Raw genomic sequence first — 26894 nt, 5'->3', positions numbered from 1 at the left:
CCAGGGTATACATGTTCAGGTCAGCAAGTCTTTGCTCATACGTCTTGGAACGCAAATCCCATACCATTCTCGTAGCTTTTCTTTTCACCGCTGAAGTCACTCAGTCACTCACTGAAGGGTTCATGGATTCATGGTGGTGAAGCCAGAACACTGACCATGTCTCTCTGCCCCGCCCTCGCATGATGGACCAATCAGAAAAAACACCCTCAACATTCTGAAACACAAAGGACCATCACAACACTGTTCCCAGGCAACACTAGGCAACGTAAGATGGACCAATCAGAGGAAACTACGTGAGAATAAGGGAGGAGCATTCCCCAGCAGAATGGCTCATTATCTTTGCAGCACGGAGAGCACAGAACCACCGCTGGAACGAGAGAAGAATATTCCTGCTGTGGGTATGTGCAAAAATAGACCGGGGGAGAGGGGGGGGGAAATTTTAAATGCCTAATGCCAGTACTGAAGAGTGCCAGAGGGCCTATAGCACAGACTATATTTGGGATCGCTTGACATGAAGTCAGAGGAGCCGGAAAACAACGTGCCCGTCACCATCTGGGACGTGGGCGAACAGGACAAGCTGCGGCCCAGCTGGAAGGATTACCCACGCCCCAACCAGCAGCAAACAGCGACCAAGGAAGGGGGAGGAGTACCGCGTGTTTCCCTACTCCTTCCCTGCCTAGGAATCGCTGGAGACTGGCTGCCAAACTAACGAAACAGCCGCACACCGACGCACCACCTCCATCATTCGAAAGGCATCCACTCTTTCTTCAACAGAAATGCAAACTAATAATACAAAACAAACAAAGAATAAATGGTTTCTCAGGCGGCTGCAGGTAACTCCCCACCCCCTTCCTCTTCCCCTTTTGCCGAAGCGGCCAAGGACGTGCCCAACCATCCCCAGCCTCAGGCAAGCTGTCTCCCACCTCGGGGATTCCCCGAGCACCCGGAAAAAGACGGCGCTGATTCCTGCAGCGCATAAATGTTCCAGCATTCCCCTGCAGCCGGCTTGAAATGGACCAAACATACCGGATCACACCCCGACGGCCCGAGACCGTGCTCTTCTCCCTTCCGCCAACTTAAAACAACCATCCCCGTCCTCAGGCAAGCCGTCACCCACCTCCAGGATGCCCAGAACCCCAGCCCAATGGAAGAAGATGGCGCTGCTTCCAACAGCACATTTCTCTTCCAGCATTCCCCTACAGCAGCCCTGAAATGGCCAAAAAATACCGACAGACAAAGAACGTGCTCCTCAACCTTCCACCCATCTAAAACAACACTGCTGCCTCAGCACAACACAAAAAAAAAAACCATGGAAAAAAAAACAACACTCAACAAAGGCTGACCCCCCCCCCCCCCCCCACAACCACATTTACATTTCACCAACAGAAAGACCTCCCCTCCACAAACCTCCTTGACAGACAAAACCACACACCCTCAAAGCCACACACCAATCCAACCCACTTTGCCAGCACAGCACATCCCCCAACCCCCAAGCAAAAAACAAAACAAAAAAAGACACACATCAACAACCTGCACACACACCGCACCCTCACACACTCACACACACACAAAATAACTCTGTGACACATACACACACACACACACACACACACACACACACAAAACCACATGCTAGCGCCCGTTTCATTGGTTTCGGAAACGGGCCTTTTTTACTAGTAAGGAAATAAAGCAGAAAATGTCAACCTTCGTGTACTCTTTAAGCAACCTCACTTTAGAGTACTATTACAGTCAGGTGTTGCGCATAGTCAGCCGTGGTTTCTTTGCCTTATTAAAAACTTGTTGCCGTTGTCGCACTTTGTCTCTCTTGTCAACAGTAGTCTCCAAGTGTAGTTCAGTAGTCGGTCCCATCATACCCGCTGTTTGTAGAATCTGCTGTGCCGCCTCCGGGGAGCGAACTTTGTGTAGTTTTCCGGTAATAGTAAAGCATACTGCAAAGGGAAAACGGTATTTTATGTTATTTTGCCCCAATACCTCCAGTATCGGTTTCATATTTCATCTTTGTTGTAAAGTATAGGCTGATAAGTCTTGGAATACCGAAATAGGTGTGTCTTGAAAGCACAAGTCCTTTTGTTGCCTAGCCAGGCCATATAGATGTTCTTTCTCTGAGTATTTCCAGAAGCGGACCACAATGTCTCTGGGTTTATTAGGGAGCGACTGTGCTCGTTCAATTTCCGGGACCTGTTGGTCTGGATTTCCCTTCAAAATATGCTTACATAGTTCATGTACTAGTTTGGGGACATCTTCTTGATCTCCAGCCTCTGGAATGCCCCGAAACCGTAAATTATTTCGTCTCCCTCTGTTCTCAATGTCATCAAGTTTGTATTGTAATTCCTCCAGTTGGTTAGCAAAGTCCACCTCCTTCTCTTTCATTTGGTTCATCAGATCCACGTGTTCGTCCACCCGGCCTTCAAGATCCTCCACTCGATTACCAATTTCCTTGATCTCACCTCGCACATTTTCAATGCGTTCCACAATGTCTGATTTCATGCGAGTTAAATCTTTACGGAGTTCTCGAAGCACTTTGGTGAACTGTGAATCCTTATTGTTGCCAGTATCTTCGTCGGAGTGAGCCGAATCAAAATCTGAGGCCTCCTCTTCCCGAGATGACGCATGGCTGCTAGCAGTTTTAGCATTGCGGAGGCTGCCTCGTACTCCTGCTTTGGCCTCTGCGATTTTCGATTTCTGTGACATTTCTTTACTGTAAGTACCATTTGTATATTCTTCCTGCCTTCGTTTCGCGGTAAAGTCCGCCGGTTATATAGCGAAAAAGTAGCTATTTTAGCGGGGCTGAGCCGGAGCGATGAGTTCAGGCTGCCATCGAGGTTGCTGACGTCACCGGAAGTCCATGATTTTGCTTTTTAAACCCAAAGGTTTCCTAGTATAGCATTTTTCATGTTTGAATTAGTTTTTGTATAGCAGTTTTGCTTGATTTGTCTTTATTTGAAATAAAAGAAAATGTTTAAAACATATCTTGTCAACAAGGCTTGGGGTGGGGGGACTGGGGGCCCCAGCGAACTGGTCTACACAGGTCCCTGTAGTTGCTAGGACCAGCCCTGATCCCCTCCTACCAGCAGATGGAGGTATAGAAAAAAAAGTTGTACTTTTCTAGTGAACTCACCGGTATAACCTGCTGGTGCACTGGGAAAGTTCCAGTATTTTTCTCTACCTCTAGTACACAGGTTCTCAGTCAGTGTTGCAAAAGGTAGAAGGCTTCACTAATGATTTGTCATAATCCTTAAGCCTGTGCTTTCCTGAACAACCTTCTGTACCTGCAAGAGATGGAGAGCAGAGATAGAGCGAGTCTACACAACTGGTCTCGACTTCTGCTTCCCCAGAACCCCCAATGAGAGCTGCTGCCACCTGCCCCATATGGAAATATTACAGCTCTGCTGTCCTTAGGTTCTGTCTGCCACATAGTTTCTCAGCTGCATATATGCAGGGTTTTGTGTTACTTCACAGTATCTGGCAGTGGAAGAATTTTGGTTTTGCTATTACTGAGATTACACCAAAATGTGAATATGTATTTGTATGAAAGAAACCTCCTAGCTCTATGCCCTTTGTAGACTCTGGAATGTTGACACAGTAAGTGTAGTGTGAATTCCTACTATTCAACCCCCATATTAAAAAAAAAGTGTACCAGGTTTTTTTTTTCACTGTGCTTTCATCTTACCTTTTTTTGAGCTTCTGTAGTCCAAGTTGCCATTTGTGACGGTTACGTGGCCAGGGCCATGCCATGAAAAACAATAACTCGGTAGCTTATTTTCAATTTTTATGTGCTCAGGAGGAAAATATTTTGTGCCCAATATATATAGTGCAAACAAACACTATATGGGTGGACTACTAGAAGTGTCATTTCACATATAGAGGCTATAAAAGCACTATATCAGATAAGCAATACTTATCTCATTCAACAGCTCACTGCCACCTCATAATGCAGAAGTATTCCAAAGTTTCATCCAGCCATATAGAAATATTCAAAGTCGTTAAATCGCGGGAGGATTGTGAAAAATTACAAGAGGACCTTACGAGACTGGGAGACTGGGCGTCTAAATGGCAGATGACGTTTAATGTGAGCAAGTGCAAAGTGATGCATGTGGGAAAGAGGAACCTGAATTATAGCTACGTCATGCAAGGTTCCACGTTAGGAGTCACGGACCAAGAAAGGGATCTAGGTGTCGTCGATGATACGTTGAAACCTTCTGCTCAGTGTGCTGCTGCGGCTAAGAAAGCAAATAGAATGTTAGGTGTTATTAGGAAAGGAATGGAAAACAAAAATGAGGATGTTATAATGCCTTTGTATCGCTCCATTGTGCGACCGCACCTCTAATATCATGTTCAATTCTGGTCGCCGCATCTCAAAAAAGATATAGTGGAATTAGAAAAGGTGCAGAGAAGGGTGACGAAAATGATAGAGGATGGGACGACTTCCCTATGAGGAAAGTCTAAAGCGGTTATGGCTCTTCAGCTTGGAGAAAAGGCAGCTGAGGGGAGATATGATAGAGGTCTATAAAATAATGAGTGGAGTTGAACGGGTAGATGTGAAGCGTCTGTTCATGCTTTCCAAAAATACTAGGACTAGGGGCAGGGCCGGTCTTAGGCAGAGGCGACTGAGGCGGTTGCATAGGGCCCCGCGCCTAAGGGGGCCCCGCGCAGTGCGCCTCAGCTCTGCCTCGCCTCTCCCGACCTCCACCGCCAGACCGCCGCTGCTCACCTGCCCTCCATCCATGTCAGTGACGCGACTCTCTTCGTTCCCCTGCTCCCCCTCCCTCCAGCCACCTGAGCCCCCTCCCGTCTGAGCCCCCCCCCCCTACAAGTGGCGGTGCCTCGTGTCTGAGAATAAAAGAAAAAAATTGCTTCGTCCGTCGGCCGGCCTTCTCTCATGTCCCGCCCTCTGATGTAACTTCCGCAAGGGCGGGACATGAGGGAAGGCCGGCCGACAGATGAAGCGATTTTTCTTCTTTTACTCTCAGACACGCGAGGCACCACCGCTTGTAGATTTTTTTTTAAATGCTGGGTCAGATGCCGGCCGGGTCAGGTGGCAGAAGAGGGTCGATTGGCGGGTCGGGGAGGGGGGCTCAGGTGGCTGGAGGGAGGGGGAGCAGGGGAACGAGGAGAGTCGCTGGACATGGGTAGAGGGCAGGGGGTGATGGGGTTACTGGACATAGGTGGATGGCAGGCGAGGGCAGGGAGGACAGGAGGGTCGCTGGACATGGGTGGATGGAGGGGAGGGGGGTTTCTGGACATGGGTGGATGGCAGGGAGGGCAGGGAGAACAGGAGTGTCGCTGGACATGGGTGGATGGCAGAGGAGGGGGGTTTCTGGACATAGGTGGATGGCAGGGGAGGGGGGTTTTCTGGACATAGGTGGAGGGCAGGGAGGATAGGAGGGTCACTGGACATGGGTGGATGGAGGGGAGGGGGGTTCTGGACATAGGTTGGATGGGCAGGGAGGACAGGAAGTGTCGCTGGACATGGGGTGGATGGCAGGGGAGGGGGGTTCTGGACATAGTTGGATGGGCAGGGAGGACAGGAGTGTCGCTGGACATGGGTGGATGGCAGGGGAGGGGGGTTTCTGGACATAGGTGGATGGCAGGGGAGGGCAGGGAGGACAGGAGGGGTCGCTGGACGTGGGTGGATGGAGGGAGGGCGGTTTCTAGACCTAGGTGGATGGCAGGGGAGGGCAGGGAGGACAGGAGGGTCGCTGGACATGGGTGGATGGTAGGGGAGACAGGAGGGTCGCTCTGGATATGGGTGGATGGAGGAGAGAGAAGAAATGCTGGGCATGGAGGCGAGGGAAGAGTGAGGATGGAGATGAGGTGAGGGAAAAGGAAGAGAGGAGAAAAAGTGCACATGGATATAGAAATAGGCAGAAGCTGGATCCACTGGACAGTCAAGTCTGCGGAGGACCCAGCTTTTACGTTATGGATGTAGGGCAAGAAATGAAGAAGAAAGGCGGAAAGTAAAGAAATAAATGGAAAGGAAGCCCTGGAAACGGAATTAAGAGGACAGATAGCAGCACAATTGGATACTGAGCCAGCATGATCAGAAAAACAAAGTCACCAGACAACAAAGGTAGAAAAAACTATTTTATTCAGGATTTATTAATTGGAATATGTCAGTTTTTGGAAATGTGCATCTGTGATATTTTTCATGTAAGTTCAATTTTTGTAGTATTGCTACATGCTGAGTCTGACTTCTTGAGGTAACTTTCCAGTTCAGTATTTTGCCTTCATGTGTTTTCAGGTGTGATCCAAGGAAGGTGCAGTATTCTGCTAGCGTATAGTTTGCAGCCCTTTTGGGGTTTTTTTTCATTACGTTGTGCACTTGTGTTTTAGAGCCCGGTGTAATTAAAGTTGCCTTTCCACGCCACGCATAAGGTTGTAGCTCGTCCTGTCCTTGGAATTAGTGCTGTTTATGGTTTGTTAAGGTTATGAGTGTGTTTTTGCACAAGTCTGTGTATAGTGTTTTGCAGTGGAGAGATTGTGTGTTGGCCTTACTAAGGTGGCACCAAACATCAGAAAGGGTTTAGAGCCTAAATCATGAAACACTACCGCTAAAGGGGGGTTTTGTGGCTCTACATGAGAATTGTGATATTATGATCCCTTGCTAGCTTCATATTGTTGACGGTCTGCATTTTCCGTATGGCTGGTTTTTGGTGTATAAGGTATTAATTGTGATATTTTATTTTTACTTATTTTTTTCTGTGTGTTGTCAGACAATTATGGATGACAGAGTCAGAGTCTTCTGAGTCAGAGAGTTGTGGTATATATTTTAAACAATTTAATACCTTGGTGGTCTATATGTTTTTATATTGTACATTATTTATTTTACACATCACTTTATTGTATATCTTTTCATTTCATTTTTATTTATTGCATATATGGGTAGAGAGTAATAGGGGGAATTTGAAAGTACTACTACTATTAACATTTCTATAGCGCTACTAGACTTACGCAGCGCTGTACAAATACTGAATCTTTTCTTAATATTTTTCCTTTATTCTCCTTTTGTTATGAGAAGTGGAACTACTATTGTAGTGGACTTGAACTGAATAATTTTGGGGAGGGGAGGTTTCATGATAGCATTGTGCTTATTATTTCAATCAGTTTTTTTTGTACAAGTTTAGCTTCATTTGTCTTTATTTGAAATTTCATAAAAAATGTTCTAAAATGGAATAATCTTATCAATGGGGTGGAGCTAGGGTGGGGGTGGGGCTATGGTGGGGTGGGGCTAGGATGGGGCCCCACCAAATTGGTCTGCATAGGGCCCCGCACTTGCTAAGACCGGCCCCTGACTAGGGGGCATGCGATGAAGCTACAATGTAGTACATTTAAAACGAATCAGAGAAAAGTTTTCTTCACTCAACATGTAATAAACTCTGGAATTTGTTGCCAGAGAATGTGGTAAAGGCAGTTAGCTTAGCGGAGCTTTAAAAGGTTTGGACGGCTTCCTAAAGGAAAAGTCATAGACCGTATTAAATGGACTGGGGAAAAGCCACTATTTCTGGGATAAGCAGTATAAAACGTTTTGTACATTTTGGGATCCTGCCAGGTATTTGTGACCTGGATTGGCCACTGTTGGAAACAGGATGCTGGGCTCGATGGACCTTTGGTCTTTCCCGGTATGGCAATACTTATGTATTTATGAGCTGCAGGCACTGCCCTGTAGGGGACCTATTCCTCTCTTTTATTTTTGGAGGACTTGTGCAGATATGTATGGTTCTTTCCTTTCTGCCCAAGGTGGTCTCAACATTCCATATGAACCAGGAGCACTTTTTGCCTTCCTTTCCAGAGGAAGGGTCCGATCCCTCTTCTCGGAGGCTACATAATTTAGACATCTGAAGGATGTTGCTTTGCTGCTTGAAAGAAACCAATGAATTTTGCCTTTCTAATCATTTGTTTGTTCTTTTCCAGGGCCCTCATAAGGGCCAGGTGGCCTCAAAGGCCACTGTTGCATAGTGGATCAAGGCAGCCATTGAGGTTGCCTATATTTGTAGAAATTGGCCAGTGCCTTAGGATTTGAAAGCTCACTCAATGAGGGTTCAGACGACCTCTTAGGCAGAGGCCCAGAAGGTCGCTGCAGTGGAGATTTGTTGGGCAGCATTCCTTTTGTGATCCATTACAGGTTGAATGTGCTTACCAGAGCTCGTTCAGACATTGGCAGGGTTGTCCTCATGAGGGCTTTGTCTTCCCCTGCTCAGTAGGTCTGCTTGGGTACATTCCGCATGTTCAGAACATTGCAGCTTAGATGACTACGTGAAATTCTTACTTGATAATTTCCTTTCCTTTAGTCAGCTACACCATTCTGAAGCCTTCCCTTGGAAGACTAAAGCCCTGAGCTCTTGGGGTGCTGTGCTCTTTCCTATTCAGTAAAGTAACTAAATTTAATTAATTATTTTAAAGAGGAATGGTAAACTAATGTGTTTTCCAGGAGTTGATCCTCAGAGGTGCAGGGTCACAGGTGCTATTCTGTGTCACAAGATGCTGTGATGCAAGTGCTATTCTGTGGTGTTATTCTCGCTTGTGTTTTTTTTTTTTGGCAGCTGCAGTGGTTGATGGGGCATGGGTGTGTTTTACAAAGGGACCTTTTGCTACTTTAGCAGGGGCATACTGGAACTTTCCCAGTTCACCTGCAGTTTATACCGGTGAGTTCACTGGAGAAGCCTAGCTTTTTCTCCACCTCTGTTGGTAAGAGGGGATAACACTCACATGTTCAGAACGGTGCAACTGAATAAAGTAGATAATCAGGTAAGACATAATTTAATCTTTAGATTCAACAGGATTGGTTTCAATCAAACATAGCTGTGTTCAATTAGTTGAATATATAATTATCAATTAAATGTGGTCAATTGTTTGATTTAACTAAGGAGGTAGTTAACTTTTTCACATGGGTGATATGGGCGTTGAATAACTCTGTTAAATGAAGCAATTTAAAAACCATTGTGTTTACTCAGGTTCCCTTTGTTTAATATTGCATTTTGTTTCAAGATCAGAAACCATTCAGTGTCACACATACAATAATAGAGGAAATCAGGAGAGCAGAAAAACTTTTTCATACCACTATTTAATAACATGGAAGATGAAACAGATCAAGACCAGCTGGCCTGGTTGTATACAATTTCATTTATTTATTTATTAGGATTTATTTACCGCCTTTTTGAAGGAATTCACTGAAGGCGGTGTACAGTAAGAATAGATCAAACATGAGCAATAGGCAAATAACAATAAAAAGTACGGCATAGTATACTACTTACAACATCAACACAATGCATAATAGAACATTTTAATTGATAGTGAAGGGTAAAGCAAAGATGGAACATATAGATAGGTAAGAGTAAGAAGCGTTAGAAAGTAAGGTGATTAATTTAAAGAAAGAGGATGATTGATCCATTCTGCCCGAAAACAGCAGCCCTCTAGATGGGAATAGATCTTGTGGAAAATAATTTTTCTAAAATTAGTAATCTGCATTTGACTTTTTTTTTTTTAGATCACTCTTTGTTGAACTTGGGTCTAACACAGCATACATAGCAGCCTACCAGAATCTAGATCAACATGAATATCATTTGTCAAAGCTACGATTGAGCAGATTCTGTATTATGACCAGTATAGAAGTCAGACTGCTATGGATGTAAAATATTAGTTTTGTTCAGAAAGTTTAGTACTGGGTCCAGAACTGCTCTCTCAAGTACCTTTTTGAATAAATGGCAAATTAGGCAGAGGTTAATATTGAATGGGTACAACCAGATCCAAATTCGTTTTTAAGTATTGGTTATAAATAGAAATAAAATAAAGGAGAGGAAAACAGTAAAGGCTTTTTTTTATTGGACTAACAATATAGTTTTTGATACACTTAGAAGGCAAAACCTTCTTCAGGTCAAGTATGAGCAAAAGATGAAACATGAAAAGCGTTCCAGGAGTGAGGTGGATGGGTAATCAGACGGTGACAAAGTACAACTTTGTGGATTAGAATGTGATAGGAAACCCAGCAAGCTGGAACCTGACTTGTTGAGGCTGTATCACAAACCAAGGAGCAATTCCACAAGAAGGCAGCCCAAACTAGGAGTCTTCACTAAGGGGGTCCTTGTACTAAGCTGCGTAAGTGTCGACAAAATGGAGTTACCACCCAACTACATAATGGCTCTTGCGGTAATTTCATTTTTGGTGCGCGTCCGAAAATATTTTTTATTTTTGGATGCGTGCCAAGTGACATTTGACGCGCATAGGTTATTACCACCCAAATTCTTTACCGCTAGGTCAATGGCTGGCGGTAAGATCTCAGACACAAATGGACATGCAGCAATTTTGATTTTTGCCACATGTCAATTTTCGGCCAAAAAAAAAGGCCTTTTTCACAGGCACTCTGAAAAATGGATTGGCGCACTCTCAAAACCCGCACCTACACTACCGCAAGCCATGTTTCAGCGCACCTTTGTAAAAGGACCCCTAAATATGCAAGCATAGGATCCAGCAGAGAGAGAGCAAAAACAGAGTTTTCAAAATATGCATATAACAGAATTCTTAGTGCTGACCAGAGGGTATCACTCCATATTTGTCAGTTTGTCATCTCTTTTTTACTGTTCTGGGTAGATGGTTTAAATATGAGTTCTCATGTTCAACACCTTCCCACCAGCCCCCAAACCTCTCAATCCAGTTCTTAGTACTGCCTGTCACAATGTTCGTTTTGACTAGGTATCTTCTGTTTCTCAGTAAAGTATTTCATGACATTTCTTTGCACTCCTTTTCTTTTAGTTTGTTTTTCTACTTTATTGATTTCTGCTAAATATATAAATGTTCTTTGTGGGAGGTAGGGAGGAGAACTTGAAATTTTTCTCCTGCTCCATTGTATTTTCAGCTTTGTTTGGATCAGGACTGGGGCCCAGTGCTATGAATCCACATTCCCAACAGCCTGAGTATTTTCCTCCTATTTTATACCACCTCAACTTAATTTATCAGAGTCATTGCAATGATGGTCTATTCTATGGGGCCATAAAGTCATAGGTCTTAAGTCCAGGGGCTGTGAATACTACCTCTTCAGCATCCCTAGGCTTTCCAGATCTTGGGGCCAAAAACCTGACCCAGAGTTGTGCAGTGTCATGGGGAGAGCCTGGGTTCAACATTCAAGCTGGTTCTGTAGTTAAAAATGGTAAACGTGTTTGTTATATGTCACTCTTTCACTTCTCTCCAGAGAGTATAGTTTGAGTTTAAGCCTGCCTGTGTAGAGTTTGTGTTTCAGGCTGTATTGTTTTGGTAGCCCTTCTCTGAATGACTTCCATTCTGTCCATGGAACAAGGATTCAAGGTAGGGGTCTCACTAGCCTGCTGATTTTAATGCCTATAGCTTTCCCTGTTTAACAATGACTGACTAGGCAGTTTGCTGTTTACATCTAACTGATAAGTAGCAGATTAACATTTGTCCCTCAGAGAGTTTTACATTTTCAGCATTAACAGCAGAGCAAATTTCCATTTTTCTCTTTCTTTTCATTCTGTAACCAAAACAGTCATCTGCAAGCAATGCTCAGTGGGCCCTTAAACACTTACGAGCATTACAGAACTGTCTTTAACATTCCAAGTTATAAAATGTATTGGATATAGCCCTGTTTGAAAGGTATATTTGTGCCCTAACTTAGCTGCTTGTTAACTGTACACTGAGCTTATGGAATTGTCACATTTTAAAATATTTCTGCTGCATTCTTTATGCATCTCTGTCATTCTCTGTAACTGCCAGCATTTTTTTGACATCAAACTTTTTAAAATGCTTTAACTATTGTTTATGTTGCAGCAAAATTCTGCATTTAATTTGTAAGTTTTTTGAATCTGCTTTTTTGTGGTTTGATTTATTTGGTGTTTGTGAGGCAGTTGATTGTAGCAAAACCTCAGGAGTTTTTCATACTAAGGAAGCAGCATGTGAAAGGGAAGCAGAGACTGTACATGTGAAAGTAGTCAGAAATACTAAGAAGTAGGGAACTGTTTCCAATATAATTACGAATTTGAAGTGTGAAAAGTTAATTCCCAGAGCTTTGGATTCTGGTTGGCTTCTCTCACTTTATCAGAACCAATCTGCCTCTTTATTTTGTCTGGGGATACTGGAGTTACTAGAGACTTTTTTCTGCTCTTTCCAGGTGGAGGTTTTACATTTTACTTGTCTATATTTCTTATGGAATGCGCTTCCTCTGGTCGGTAGGTATGAACCATTCTGCTGTAATTAATGAAACACTTTAGTCTCAAGGTTGTGAGTGAAGTCTTTACCATCATTTACTCATTTGCCTTTACTTGTTAAGAAGTGTTTGTACAGAGGAGACATATATCAGAAAGCACTTTTCTTTTTTGGACCTGAGCAGTCAATACTGATGAACATACTGGGACTGCAGGTGAACTATTCTACACAGACAGTAGACAGTATCTACAATGAGGGAAAAACACCCCTAAATTTTATAAAACCACATGCAATTATGACGTTCCTAGGTGGTTTACAGTAAACTGAGGTGTTATGCTTGTCTAAGGATAGCTGTGCGTACAGAGGTTCATTGTGTTTGTCTTGCTGTGTTATTGTGGAAGCATGTACACATTAAACAATGTGCCACACAGCACTTGTTGGTAAAGGATTTTTTACAGAGGTGTATGAGAGCGAAGGAAAAGTTAGATGTCCTGGTGCAGTGGAACAAAGCAGCAAAGACACAACTGTGATTTGTTAACAAATGATGTGAGTTTATGTACTTCTTTCCTTTCCAGACTCCATGGTTTTGGGACACACGACAATGCTGGTATAATTACCCTTATCAGGTACACAGTGTATTTTGATTTGTAAAGTCTGGAGGGGGCTGTAGAAACTTGTTAAACTGATAAGCATAAATACTGTTTTCAGTGGTATGAGGGAGGGGGACTGCCAGTGGCATGATGGGCATGGGGTAGTAGAGGCTAAAGAGCTTGGTCGGCATACTCCAGGTTCAACTGTCCTGAGTCTGGAATAACTGCTTTTCCTAGAGCAGAACCTTTATTCCTTGTCATCTATACCAGACCAGTCCATACTAATGGGTTGTGTCAATCCACCAGCAGAAGGAGACAGAGAAAATAGTTCCAAATAATTTGCCCCTTAAGGGTATCGTTCAGCCTGGAATTTTCTTTCTCATGGTGGATGGATCTTGTAGCTCCTATGGGTGCTGGCTGGGGCTGGCTCCTGTCTGTTCGTATGGGTGACAGTGGAGCAACGGGTTTGCTGGTAACCAACTTTTGGTTTGTCAGGATTACACTCAGTGGTACTGGGTCCCTTGTCCACCAGCTAGGGTGACACCTGGTGATACTGGGTTCCTCCCCTTCACTCCCCACACTCCTGTGAGCTTCTGTAGCTCGGCAGGGGTTGGAAGTGGCATGTCGCAGGATTTCCTTCATTTCATGACAAACCAAGACCACCAAAACTTAAAAAAATTAAAAAAAAAAAAAAAAGAAGGATGTTCTCAGGTGTGTTGCTTCTTTTTACAATATGGGTAAGTTGTCTTTATTTTTCTTACTTTTCACTTAAAAAAAAAACCCAACAACAGAAGACTAGTGCTTCCAGGGCCGTGCCTAGGGTCTCTGGTGCCCCCCTGCAGACTATCAGTTGGTGCCCCCCCCGTGTGGCACAAGATGCAAAGGAAATAGGTGCTGAAAGATGGAGTGCATCTTTGTGGGATTGCTGAACAAATAGAGGGTTTACAACCACTTAGCTTTTCGTGCTTTCATGTTCACGAAATTAGTAATTAAATCTTTGATATCTAACTGGGCACATATATCATTCTCAATAGCAATCATGGCAAGGCTTACAAGCCTTTCTTGCGAAATACTTGATCGCAAATACATTTTTATGATTTTTAACTGTGAAAATGATCGCTCACCACTTGCTACACTGACAGGAATTGTCAGCAATATTCTTAGAAACAAATTCCTATACATTGCAAAATAAGATAGCAGATGTAAATTCTCAAAGTGGACATATTCCAAACACTAAAATGAAAATAAAATGATTTTTTTCTACCTTTGTTGTCTGGTGACTTGATCATGCTGGCCCAGTACCTGAGTTTGCTGCTATCTGTCCTCTTAACTCCGTTTCCAGGGCTTCCTTTCCATTTATTTTTTTACTTTCCTTCTTTCTTCTTCATTTCTTGCCATACATCCGTAAGTAAAAGCTGGGTCCTCTGCAGACTGTCCAGTGGATCCAGCTTCTGTCTATTTTCTCCATCCATGTGCAGGTTTTCTCCCTTTTCCCTCATCTCATCTCCTTCCTCTCTCTTCCCTCCCCTCCATCCATGCCTAGCATTTCTTCTCTCTCCCTTTCCCTCCATCCATGTCCATCCTTGTCCCTCTCTGCCCTGCCCTTCCCTCCCCTCCATCCATATCCAGCAATTCTCCTCTCTCCCCTCCCCTCCATGTCCAGCAATTTCTCCTCTCTCCCTGGGCCCTACCCTCCCATCCATGTCCATCCTTGTCCCTCTCTGCCCGTCTCTCCTCCATCCATATCCAACAATTCTCCTCTCTCCCCTCCCCTCCATTTCCAGCAATTTCTCCTCTCTCCCTGGGCCCTGCCCTCCCATCCATGTCCCTCTCTACCCTTCCCTCCTCCATCCATATCCAGCAATTCTCCTCTCTCCCCTCCCCTCCATTTCCAGCAATTTCTCCTCTCTCCCTGGGCCCTGCCCTCCCATTCATGTCCATCCTTGTCCCTCTCTGCCCTTCCCTCCTCCATCCCTCCTTATCCAGCAATTCTCCTCTCTCCCCTGCCCTCCCATGCCCACCTGCCCGCCCTCTGAGTCTGGTTTCTTGTATTTAAATTTAGCTCCATCGTGGCAGGAGCTGCGCAGTGTCAGTGAAAGCGCTGCCGACGTCTCCAGCCTTCCCTTCCTGCTTGCTTGTTCCCTCTGTGTCCCGCCTTCTTCTGACGTCATTTCCTTGCGAGGGCGGGACACTGAGGGAACGAATGAGCGCGAATGGAAGGCTGGAGACGGCAGCGCTTTCACTGACGCTGCTCAGCTGCTACGACGTCGGAGGTAAATTTAAATAAAAGGGCTGTTGTCGGGGTCCGGGAGCAGCGGTAAACGGCGAGGGTAAGCATGGCGCGGCGGCACCCTCCAGAGGTCGGGGCCCCTCTGCGGAGCTTACCCCGCTTACCGTGTTGGCACGGCCCTGGGTGCTTCCCCTCTGGTTTCTACAGTACTCTATTGCAGTGTTTCCCAAGTCCAGTCCTGGAGTACCCCTTGCCAGTCAGGTTTTCAGAATATCTACAATGAATATGCATGAACTTGATTTGCATACATTGCCTCCATTCTCCGAGGACAAGCAGGCTGCTTGTTCTCACTGATGGGTTGACGTCCTCGGCAGCCCCCTCCATCGGAAAGTTTACTAGCAAAGGCCTTTGCTAGTCCTCGCGCGCCCATGCGCACTGCGCATGCGCGGCCGTCTTCCCGCCCGAAACCGGCTCGAGCCAGCCAGTCTTCTTTCATCCGCACTCGGTACGGTCGTGTTACGCCGTTCGTGCCCCAGAGAGTCGACCTCGCGCGTCCTTTTTGACGTGTTTTTGTCCTTTTTTTCCTTGAAAAAGTTCGGGAAGTGCTCCGGTAGTGTTCCGGAAAACCCTTTCGGGTTTTCTGCCCTTCCCGTATTTCTCAGTTTTTGCCCCGTAAGTTTTCTTTCGTTGTCGGGGTTAGGCCTCTTTTGGCCTCGGTCGAGATTTTTCTCCCTCTAAATTTTGGTGCTTCCATTTTCGCCATTTCGGCTTTTGATTTCGCCGGCGTGATTTTTCCGCCCATGACATCGAAGCCTTCCAGCGGCTTCAAGAAGTGCACCCAGTGCGCCCGGGTAATCTCGCTCACTGATAGGCACTCTGCGTGTCTTCAGTGTCTAGGGACCCAGCACCGCCCTCAGAACTGCAGTCTGTGTTCCCTGTTACAAAGGCGGACTCAGGTAGCGAGATTAGCCCAGTGGAACGTTTTGTTCTCGGGCTCTTCGTCGGCATCGGCACCGGAGGCATCGAGTGCATCGACGTCGTCAGCGTCCGGACCATCTTCCTTGGCTGCCGCTCCATCGACTGCATCGAGGCATCGGACCTCTGCATCGGCGCCGAGGCATCGGGCGACTGTATCGACGTCGGTGGTACCGAGACTTCGTCTGCTGATGTCGTCGGACGGAGGTGCATCGTCAGGAGTGCAGGTGAGGGCTGTCCATTCCCCTGCTGGTGGCGGTGAGCCTTCGGGTGGGTCTCCTCCTACCCTAAGGGCTCCTGCGGTACAGCCCCCCCGGGATCGACCCTCTTCGGTCTCGGCCCCGAGGAAGCGACGGATGGATTCTACGTCCTCCTCGTCGGTGCCGGGGAGCTCCGGTGACATGCTTCGGAAGAAGTCGAAGAAGCATCGACACCGGTCTCCTCCCCATGTCGGCACCGAGAGCTCTGGGTTGCCGAGGGATTCGGCACCCAGCAGGCATCGGCACCGAGAGGACCGCTCACCCTCTGTTCAGGAGGTGTCGATGCGCTCCACTCTGGACAGCCCGGAACAGCCTCCTCGCCCGGAACAGGTTCTGACGTCGACGCCTGCATCGGCCTCTCAGCCTTTCTCTGCAGCCGCTCTAAACGAGAGCCTCCGGGCCGTTCTCCCAGAGATTCTGGGAGAGCTGTTGCGCCCTACCCCTCCGGTACCGGCGGTGCTTGCGCCTCCGGTACCGTCGAGCGTGGCGCCGGCTGGTCCATCGCCCAGGTTGAGGTCCCCGACGTCGGTACCGCGTGCGGTGCCGACCGCGGCCACCTCCCAGGAAGGCTCCCCGACTACGTCGGCGGAGGGAGCTTTGCCGATGCGGGCGAGGGAGTCTACCTCTCGACGCCCCCACCGTGGACGGGGTTCCACCGAGTCGAGCAGGGCGAGGTTGCAGACACAGGTTCGTGAACTTGTGTCTGACACCGAGGGTGAGGCCTCGTGGGAGGAAGAGGAGGACCCCAGATATTTCTCTGACGAGGAGTCTGAGGGTCTTCCTTCTGATCCCACTCCCTCTCCTGAGAGACAGCTTTCTTCTCCCAAGAGTCTGTCTTTTGCTTCCTTTGTCCGGGAGATGTCTACGGCCATCCCCTTCCCGGTGGTTGTGGAGGACGAGCCCAGGGCTGAAATGTTTGAGCTCCTGGACTATCCTTCTTCACCTAAGGAAGCGTCCACTGTTCCCTTGCACCATGTCCTGAAAAAGACATTGCTTGCGAACTGGACCAAGCCACTAAGTAATCCCCACATTCCCAAGAAGATTGAGTCCCAGTACTGGATCCATGGGGACCCAGAGCTGATGCGCACTCAGTTGCCTCATGACTCTGGAGTTGTGGATCTGGCCCTAAAGAAGGCTAAGAGTTCTAGGGAGCATGCTTCGGCGCCCCCGGGCAAAGACCCTAGAACCTTAGACTCCTTTGGGAGGAAGGCCTACCATTCTTCTATGCTCGTGGCCAAGATCCAGTCTTACCAGCTCTACACGAGCATACACATGCGGAACAATGTGCGGCAGTTGGCGGGCTTGGTTGATGCTCTTCCCCCTGAGCAAGCCAAGCCTTTTCAGGAGGTGGTCAGGCAGCTGAAGGCGTGCAGAAAATTCCTGGCCAGAGGAGTTTATGACACTTTTGATGTTGCGTCCAGGGCCGCTGCTCAAGGTGTGGTGATGCGCAGGCTCTCATGGCTGCGTGCCGCCGACCTGGAGAATAGACTCCAGCAGCGGATTGTGGACTCGCCTTGCCGTGCGGACAACATTTTTGGAGAAAAAGTCGAGCAGGTGGTAGAGTCTCTCCACCAGCGGGACACCGCATTCGACAAGTTCTCCCGCCGGCAGCCTTCAGCCTCTACCTCTACAGGTAGAAGATTTTTCGGGGGAAGGAAGACTGGTCCCTATGCTTCTGGTAAGCGTAGGTACAATCCTCCTTCCCGACAGCCTGCGGCCCAGGCTAAGCCCCAGCGCGCTCGCTCTCGTCAGCAGCGTGCGCCTCAGCAAGGCCCTGCGGCTCCCCAGCAAAAGCAAGGGGCGAGCTTTTGACTGGCTCCAGCAGAGCATAGCCGACATCCAAGTGTCAGTGCCGGGCGACCTGCCGGTCGGGGGGAGATTGAAAGCTTTTCACCAAAGGTGGCCTCTCATAACCTCCGATCAGTGGGTTCTCCAAATAGTCCGGCAGGGATACACCCTCAATTTGGCATCAAAACCTCCAAATTGTCCACCGGGGGCTCAGTCTTACAGCTTCCAACACAAGCAGGTACTTGTAGAGGAACTCTCCGCCCTTCTCAGCGCCAATGCGGTCGAGCCCGTGCCATCCGGGCAAGAAGGGCTGGGATTCTATTCCAGGTACTTCCTTGTGGAAAAGAAAACAGGGGGGATGCGTCCCATCCTAGACCTAAGGGCCCTGAACAAATATCTCGTAAAAGAAAAGTTCAGGATGCTTTCCCTGGGCACCCTTCTCCCCATGATTCAGCAAAACGATTGGCTATGCTCTCTGGACTTGAAGGATGCCTACACACACATCCCGATACTGCCAGCTCACAGACAGTATCTGCGATTTCAGTTGGGCACACGCCACTTCCAGTACTGTGTGCTACCCTTTGGGCTCGCCTCTGCGCCCAGGGTGTTCACAAAGTGCCTAGCTGTGGTAGCAGCGGCACTTCGCAGGCTGGGGGTGCACGTGTTCCCATATCTTGACGATTGGCTGGTGAAGAACACATCCGAGGCAGGAGCCCTGCAGTCCATGCAGATGACTATTCGCCTCCTGGAGCTACTGGGGTTTGTGATAAATTACCCAAAGTCCCATCTTCTCCCAGTGCAGAAACTCGAATTCATAGGAGCCCTGCTGGATTCTCGGACGGCTCGCGCCTATCTCCCAGAGGCGAGAGCCAACAACTTGTTGTCCCTCATCTCGCGGGTGCGTGCGTCCCAGCAGATCACAGCTCGGCAGATGTTGAGATTGCTGGGCCACATGGCCTCCACAGTTCATGTGACTCCCATGGCCCGCCTTCACATGAGATCTGCTCAATGGACCCTAGCCTCCCAGTGGTATCAGGCCGCTGGGGGTCTAGAGGACGTGATCCACCTGTCCACGACTTTTCTCAAATCCCTGTATTGGTGGACGATTTGCTCCAATTTGACTCTGGGACGTCCCTTCCAAATTCCTCAGCCACAAAAAGTGCTGACCACGGATGCGTCTCTCCTGGGATGGGGAGCTCATGTCGATGGGCTTCACACCCAAGGAAGTTGGTCCCTCCAAGAACGCGATCTACAGATCAATCTTCTGGAGTTGCGAGCGATCTGGAACGCTCTGAAGGCTTTCAGAGATCGGCTGTCCCACCAAATTATCCAAATTCAGACAGACAACCAGGTTGCCATGTACTATGTCAACAAGCAGGGGGGCACCGGATCTCGCCCCCTGTGTCAGGAAGCCGTCAGCATGTGGCTCTGGGCTCGCCGTCAAGGCATGGTGCTCCAAGCCACATATCTGGCTGGCGTAAACAACAGTCTGGCCGACAGACTGAGCAGGATTATGCAACCTCACGAGTGGTCGCTCAACTCCCGAGTGGTGCGCCACATCTTCCAAGCGTGGGGCACCCCCTTGGTGGATCTCTTCGCATCTCGAGCGAACCACAAGGTCCCTCAGTTCTGTTCCAGGCTTCAGGCCTCCGGCAGACTAGCATCGGATGCCTTCCTCCTGGATTGGGGGGAGGGCCTGCTGTATGCTTATCCTCCCATCTCTCTGGTGGGGAAGACTTAGTTGAAACTCAAGCAAGACCGAGGCACCATGATTCTGATTGCTCCTTTTTGTCCGCGTCAGATCTGGTTCCCCCTTCTTCTGGAGTTATCCTCCGAAGAACCGTGGAGATTGGAGTGTTTTCCGACCCTCATCACACAGGACGAAGGGGCGCTTCTGCATCCCAACCTCCAGTCTCTGGCTCTCACGGCCTGGATGTTGAGGGCGTAGACTTTGCCTCTTTGGGTCTGTCAGAGGGTGTCTCCCGCATCTTGCTTGCTTCCAGGAAAGACTCCACTAAGAGAAGTTACTTCTTCCATTGGAGGAGGTTTGCCGTCTGGTGTGACAGCAAGGCCCTAGATCCTCGCTCTTGTCCTACACAGACCCTGCTTGAATACCTTCTGCACTTGTCTGAGTCTGGTCTCAAGACCAACTCTGTAAGGGTTCACCTTAGTGCAATCAGTGCATACCATTACCGTGTGGAAGGTAAGCCGATCTCAGGACAGCCTTTAGTTGTTCGCTTCATGAGAGGTTTGCTTTTGTCAAAGCCCCCTGTCAAGCCTCCTACAGTGTCATGGGATCTCAATGTCGTTCTCACCCAGCTGATGAAACCTCCTTTTGAGCCACTGAATTCCTGCCATCTGAAGTACTTGACCTGGAAGGTCATTTTCTTGGTGGCAGTTACTTCAGCTCGTAGAGTCAGTGAGCTCCAGGCCCTGGTAGCCCAGGCCCCGTACACCAAATTTCATCATAACAGAGTAGTCCTCCGCACTCACCCTAAGTTCCTGCCAAAGGTTGTGTCGGAGTTCCATCTGAACCAGTCAATTGTCTTGCCAACATTTTTTCCCCGTCCTCATTCCTGCCCTGCTGAACGTCAGCTGCACACATTGGACTGCAAGAGAGCATTGGCCTTCTACCTGGAGCGGACACAGCCCACCAGACAGTCCGCCCAATTGTTTGTTTCTTTTGAGCCCAATAGGAGGGGAGAGGCTGTAGGGAAACGCACCATATCCAATTGGCTAGCAGATTGCATTTCCTTCACTTACGCCCAGGCGGGGCTGGCTCTTGAGGGTCATGTCACGGCTCATAATGTTAGAGCCATGGCTGCGTCGGTAGCCCACTTGAAGTCAGCCTCCATTGAAGAAATTTGCAAAGCTGCGACGTGGTCATCTGTCCACACATTCACATCTCATTACTGCCTGCAGCAGGACACCCGACGCGACAGTCGGTTCGGGCAGTCAGTTCTTCAGAACCTGTTTGGGCTTTAGGATCCAACTCCACCCTCCGAGGGCCCTGTTTGTTCTGTTCCAGGCTGCACTCTCAGTTAGTTGGTAAATTTTTTAGGTCAATCTTAGTTATGTCCTCGCCGTTGCGAGGCCCAATTGACCATGGTTGTTGTTTTGAGTGAGCCTGGGGGCTAGGGATACCCCATCAGTGAGAACAAGCAGCCTGCTTGTCCTCGGAGAAAGCGAATGCTACATACCTGTAGAAGGTATTCTCCGAGGACAGCAGGCTGATTGTTCTCACAAACCCGCCCGCCTCCCCTTTGGAGTTGAGTCTTCCCTTGAAGTGTATTGTCTTGCTACATAGTGGACTGGCCGGCTCGAGCCGGTTTCGGGCGGGAAGACAGCCGCGCGAGGACTAGCAAAGGCCTTTGCTAGTAAACTTTCCGATGGAGGGGGCTGCCGAGGACGTCAACCCATCAGTGAGAACAATCAGCCTGCTGTCCTCGGAGAATACCTTCTACAGGTATGTAGCATTCGCTTTATATGCAGATCTCTTTCATACATATTCATTGTGGATATCCTGAAACCTGACTGGCAAGGGAAACTCCAGGACCGGGCTTGGGAAACACTGCTCTATTGTGCTGATTTTTCATAATGGCACTTTCTCCAGGGCATATTTTTGGTGGGCTATATAGAACATAGCTCTAGTTGTCTGCTTTTTTTTTTTTTTTGCGGTAGTGTCGCGTTTTTCCTCTGGACTTCGTTGGCTACAAGTGATAATTATGTTCTCCGAGGACAAGCAGGCTTACAGATTCTCACAAGTGGGTGAGACCAACCAGCATCGCCTGGTCCCGAATTTACTAAAGTATAAATAGAGCTTTGTGGAGAGCAAGACACGCTCCATCACGCATGCGCGAGTGCCTTCCCGCTTGCTGAGAGAATGTGGTCTCCTCAGTTCTTGTACTTTTTCTATCGCGGTGAGGAGAAGGGTGTGTTTGTTTGCCATCTTCTCACATCACTCGGTCCTAAAGAGCTTTTTTGTGCCTTTTGGCTATTTTTCATTATTTTTTTCTTCCATTATTGTGTTCCTGTTCTGGAACCTCCTTTCTTTGTTTTCCCATTAGTTTTTTTTTGTTGTTTTTTTTAGTTTATTTTTCCTGGGTTTGTTTCCTTTCTTTGTCGTCGTCATCAGGCTTCTTTTAGGTCTTGATTTCGGCCAGGGACTTTCCTTATCTTTTTGTTGTGCTTTACCCCTTTTTTAGGTATAAGCGCTTCGTTTAATTTATCCAAGGAAGTTTTTCCTTTCATGTTCACAAGTGTTCCCAGTGGCTTTAAGCGCTGTACCTGGTGCAGTTGGACAATCTCTGGGAATGACACTCATTCTTGGTGTCTGCAGTGTCTTGGGTCTGACCATAGCCCCACTAACTGTCTACACATGAAGAAGAGGACCCAGATTTCCAGAGAAGCTCAATGTGAGAAGAATTTTGGAGCCAAGTTCAGTTCCTCAGCATCAACATCGAGGTCAGAGGCGTCTGCATCGAAGTCTAGCATTGCACCGGCATCTGGAGTGTTGGTAAGCATGGCTGCTGCTAGACCCTTAGACACTGGGAGCAGTGAAGCATTGAGTGGGTCTCCACCTGCCAAGGCCTTCTGCTCTGCAGGGCCCCTGGGACCATCCATCATTGGACCCGACCTTGAGGCGACGTGTGGATTCGACATCGTCTTTGGCACTGAGGAGCCTCGGTGACACACTTCGGGTGAAGGCCAAGAAGTATCATCATCGGTTACCGTCAACACATGGTGCTGAGAGCTCTGGGGCGTCAAAGGATTTGGCATCTGAGAAGTGTCAGCTCCAGGAGGAACGCTCCCCCTCTATACAGGAGAGGTGCAGATTCGCTAGTCTCCCAGCAGCCAAGACCCTGTTCCTGCATAGCCACCAGTGATTCTGCAACCTGCACCTGACACCCAAGCCTTTCCATGCCTTGCTTTCTGAGCTGCTGGATGGCCTCATGCAACGGGTTGTATTGGGGGTGCTTGTGCCTATGTCCCTACTGTTGTGGCCCCGCTTGGCCATCAGCCTGTGGTGCAGCCTTCAACACCAGTGCCGCATTCGGCTCCGATGTCGACTGCCATCCAAGCCGGCACCCTCAATGTTGGTGGAGGAAGCTTCACTGGAGTCGAGGTGAGAACTGACTTCTCAATGCCATTCTCAATGGCATGGTTCCTCTACGTCAGGGCAGGTTTGTTCTCGACACTCCCATCAGGAGACCGAAGAGGAATGCTCATGGGATTCAGAGGAGGATCCAAGGTACTTTTCCTCTGATGAGACTTATGAAATTCCCTCTGAACCCTCCCCTCCATCTGAAAGAAGAACGTTTCCTCTGGAGAGCCTTTTATTCCCTTCTTTTGTTAAGGAAATGGCTGATGCCCAGGGTCAAGCTACTCGAGGTCCTGGACTGCACGTCTCCACCTAGGGAGGCTGTAACTGTCCCTCTCCACGAGGAACTCCAGGAAGTCTTTGTTAGGAACTGGGAGTCCCCTTTGTTGTTCCCGGTCATGCCCAAGAAGATCGACACCCACTATTGGATCCACAGTGCACCTGAGCTTCAGTTGCCTCATCATTCCATGGTGTTGGAATCCACTGTAAAAAAGGACCAGGAGTTCCAGGGACTATGCCTTGGCACTCACAGGTAGAGAAGCTAGAACCCTGGATTCTTTTGGGAGGAAGATGTACTAGGCTTCAATGCTCATCTCCAGAATACAATCGTACCAGCTCTTCACTAGTATCCACTTGCGAAACTCAGTGCACAAGTTGTCGGACCTGGCTGAGATGCTCCCTCCAGAGCAGACCGAGTCCCTTCGCAAGTTGGCTAAGCAGCAGAAGGCATGTTGAAAGTTCTTGGTCAGGAGCACAAGACACTTTTGATGTGGCACCCAGGATCTCTGCTCAGAGTATAGCAATGGGCAGACTCTCATAGCTGCATGTTTCTGACTGGGAACATTCTGTTCACCAGAGGTTGGCGGATGCCCCATGCCGGGGGGATAACCTTTTTGGAAAGAAGATTGAGGAGGTCGCTGACCAATCCTGCCGGATTCCTTCTGCATCTGTTCCCTCAGCTAGGAGGACTTTTGGCAAGCCAAGGATGAGTATCTATTACTATCAGAGTGTAGGTATAACCCCTTTTCTCATGAGCCTACTCAGGCTCAGCTCCAGCACGCTCGTTCACGTCGACAGTGTGCGCCTAAGGTCTCTGTTGCACCTCATTCAAAGCAAGGGACAAGTTTTTGACTGGCTGCAGCAGAGCATAGCTGCAGTAAAAGTGTCCATCCCGGTCGGGGGGAGGCTAAAGTTTTTCCACGAAAGGTGGCCCCTTATAACCTCTGACTGGTGGGTTCCTCAAATAGTCCATCTCGGATATGCACTCAGTTGGTATCAAGGACCTCCACATTGCCCACTGAGAGCTCATTCATTCAGCTCTCAGCACAGGCAGGTACTTACAGAGGAACCCTCAGCCCTTCTAAAGGCCCATGCGGTTGAGCCTGTTCCACCAGGGGAAGAAGGATGGGGATTCTATTCCAGGTACTTCCTTGTGCAGAAGAAAAGAGTGGGGATGCGTCCTATCCTAGACCTAAGGGTCTTGAACAAATTTCTAGTCCAAGAAACATTCAGGATGGTTTTGCTGGGCACCTTTCTCCCAGTGAGTCAGGAAAACGATTGGCTGTGCTCTCCAGACTTAAAAGATGTATATACTCGCATTCCGATACTTCCGTCCCAATAGAAGAAATATCTTTGATTTCAGCTCAGAGCACAGCACTTTCAGTATGTGTTGCCTTTACGCCTTGCATCAGCTCTCAAGGTCTTCACAAAATGTCTAGCGGTAGTTGCAGCATCGCTACGCAGACTGGGAGTTCATGTGTTCCCATATCTGAATGATTGGCTGGTGAAGAGCACGTCTTCAGATAGAGCTCAGGAGTCCATGGGAATGACTATTCGGGTGCTCGAGCTACTAGGGTTCGTTTTAAACTACCCTAAGTCCCATCTTCGCCCTGTCCAGCGATTAGAATTAATTGAAGCCTTCTTGATACACAGAGGGTTCAAGTGTACCTTCTGGAGACAAGAGCGGACACTCTTGTCACACTCGCTGCCAAGAATTGATTCACTCAGCAGGTCACAGCTCGGCAGATGTTGAGATTGGTGGGCCACTTGGCTTCCACAATGTATGTTACACACATGACATGTCTTCACATGAGATCAGCCCAATGGACCCTGGCTTCTCAGTGATATCAAGCCATGGGGAGGCCTGGAAGATATCATACGAGTGTCCCCAAAGCTTGTACACTCCCTTCAGTGATGGACCATTCGATCCAGTTTGACTCTGGGACTTCCATTCCAAATTCCTCGGCCATAAAAAGTTCTGACGATGGATGCATCTCTCCTGTGATGGGGAGCTCATTTAGATGAGCTTCACACCCAAGGTGTTTGGTTCACCCAGGAAACTAATCTTCAGATCAACCTCATGGAGCTCCGGGCGATCTGGAACGCTATAAAGGCTTTCAGAGATCGGCTGTCTCATCAAATTGTACTCATTCAGTCACTCAGGTTGCAATGTATTACATCATCAAGCAAAGAGAGGGGGCACCGGATCACGCCTTCTGTGTCTGGAGGCTGTCCGGATGTGGCATTGGGTTTCAGGCCCACGACCAACTAGTGTCAGATGCCTTCCTCAATTGGGGAACAGGTCGTCTGTATGTGTATCCTCCCATACCTCTAGTGGGGAAAACTTTGTTGAAATTTAAGCAAGACTGTGGAACCATGATTTTGTTTGGTTCCCTCTTCTTCTGGAGTTATCCTCCAAAGAACCGTGGAGATGAGTGTTTTCTGACCCTCATCACGCAGACTGAGGGGGTCTCTTCTACATCCCAACCTCCAGTCTCTGGCTCTCACAGCTTCGATGTTGAGAGCCTAGAATTTACTTCCTTGGGTGTTTCAGAGGGTATCTCCCGGGTCTTTCTGTCTTCCAGTAAAGACTTCACTAAGAGGTGCTGTTCTTTCAAATGGAGGAGGTTTGCCGTCTGCTTTGAGAGGAAGACCTTAGATTTCTTTGCTTGCCCTACACAGACCCTGCTTGAATACCTTCTACACCTCTCAGAGTCTGGTCTCAAGACCAACTCCAAAAGGGTTCACCTTGGTGCAATTAGTGCTTATCATCAACGTGTAGAAGGTAAGCCTATCTCTGGATAGCCTCTAGTTGTTCGCTTCATGAGAGGTTTGTTTTTGTCAAAGCCCCCTGTCAGACCTCCACCAGTGTCATGGGATTTCAACGTCTTTCTCACCCAGCTGATGAAAGCTCCTTTTGAGTCACTAAATTCCTGCCATCTGAAGTACTTGACCAGGAAGGTCATTTTCTGGGTGGCTGTTACTTCAGCTCATAGGGTCCGTGAGCTTTAGGCCTAGAACATAAGAGTAGCCATACTGGGTCACACCAATGATCCATCACAACATAGTAGTCCTCCGCACTCAGGGCGAGTTCCTGTTGAAGGTGGTGTTGGAGTTCCATCTGAACCAGTCGATTGTCTTAACATTCTTTCCCCAACCTCATGCCCATCATGGCGAAAGCAGCTTGCACTTCTTGGACTGCAAGAGAATATTGGCCTACTACATGGAGTGCACCAGGCTCTAGACAGTCCGCCCAACTTTTTATTTCTTTTAATCCCAACAGGGTGGGGTCACTATCGGGAAATGCACCATTTCTAATTGGCTGGCAGATTGCATTTCGTTCACATGCCCAGGCTGGGCTGGCCCTACAGAGTCATGTTACGAGACCCCAATTGACCATTGTTTGTTGTATTTCATGAACCTGGATGCTAGAGATTCCCCACTTGTGAGAATCTATAAACCTGCTTGTCCTCTGAGAAAGCGAAGGTACTTACTGTAGC

The 26894-nt window shown here is 48.1% G+C and overlaps 1 protein-coding gene across 1 annotated transcript in view; it reads left to right on the top strand.

Moving 5' to 3' along the window:
* Positions 1 to 26894, top strand: part of CERS5 (ceramide synthase 5) — a 393477-nt gene that overhangs the window by 213404 nt on the left and 153179 nt on the right. The window contains 2 exon segments of the mRNA XM_030198235.1: positions 12137 to 12194; positions 12747 to 12797. Coding sequence (XP_030054095.1) covers positions 12137 to 12194; positions 12747 to 12797 — 109 coding nt within the window.

The sequence above is a fragment of the Microcaecilia unicolor genome, chromosome 3, assembly GCF_901765095.1.
Source record: "Microcaecilia unicolor chromosome 3, aMicUni1.1, whole genome shotgun sequence".
Taxonomy (NCBI): domain Eukaryota; kingdom Metazoa; phylum Chordata; class Amphibia; order Gymnophiona; family Siphonopidae; genus Microcaecilia; species Microcaecilia unicolor.
The sequence above is the reverse complement of the archived record's forward strand: the minus strand, read 5'-3'. Positions and strand labels throughout refer to the sequence as shown.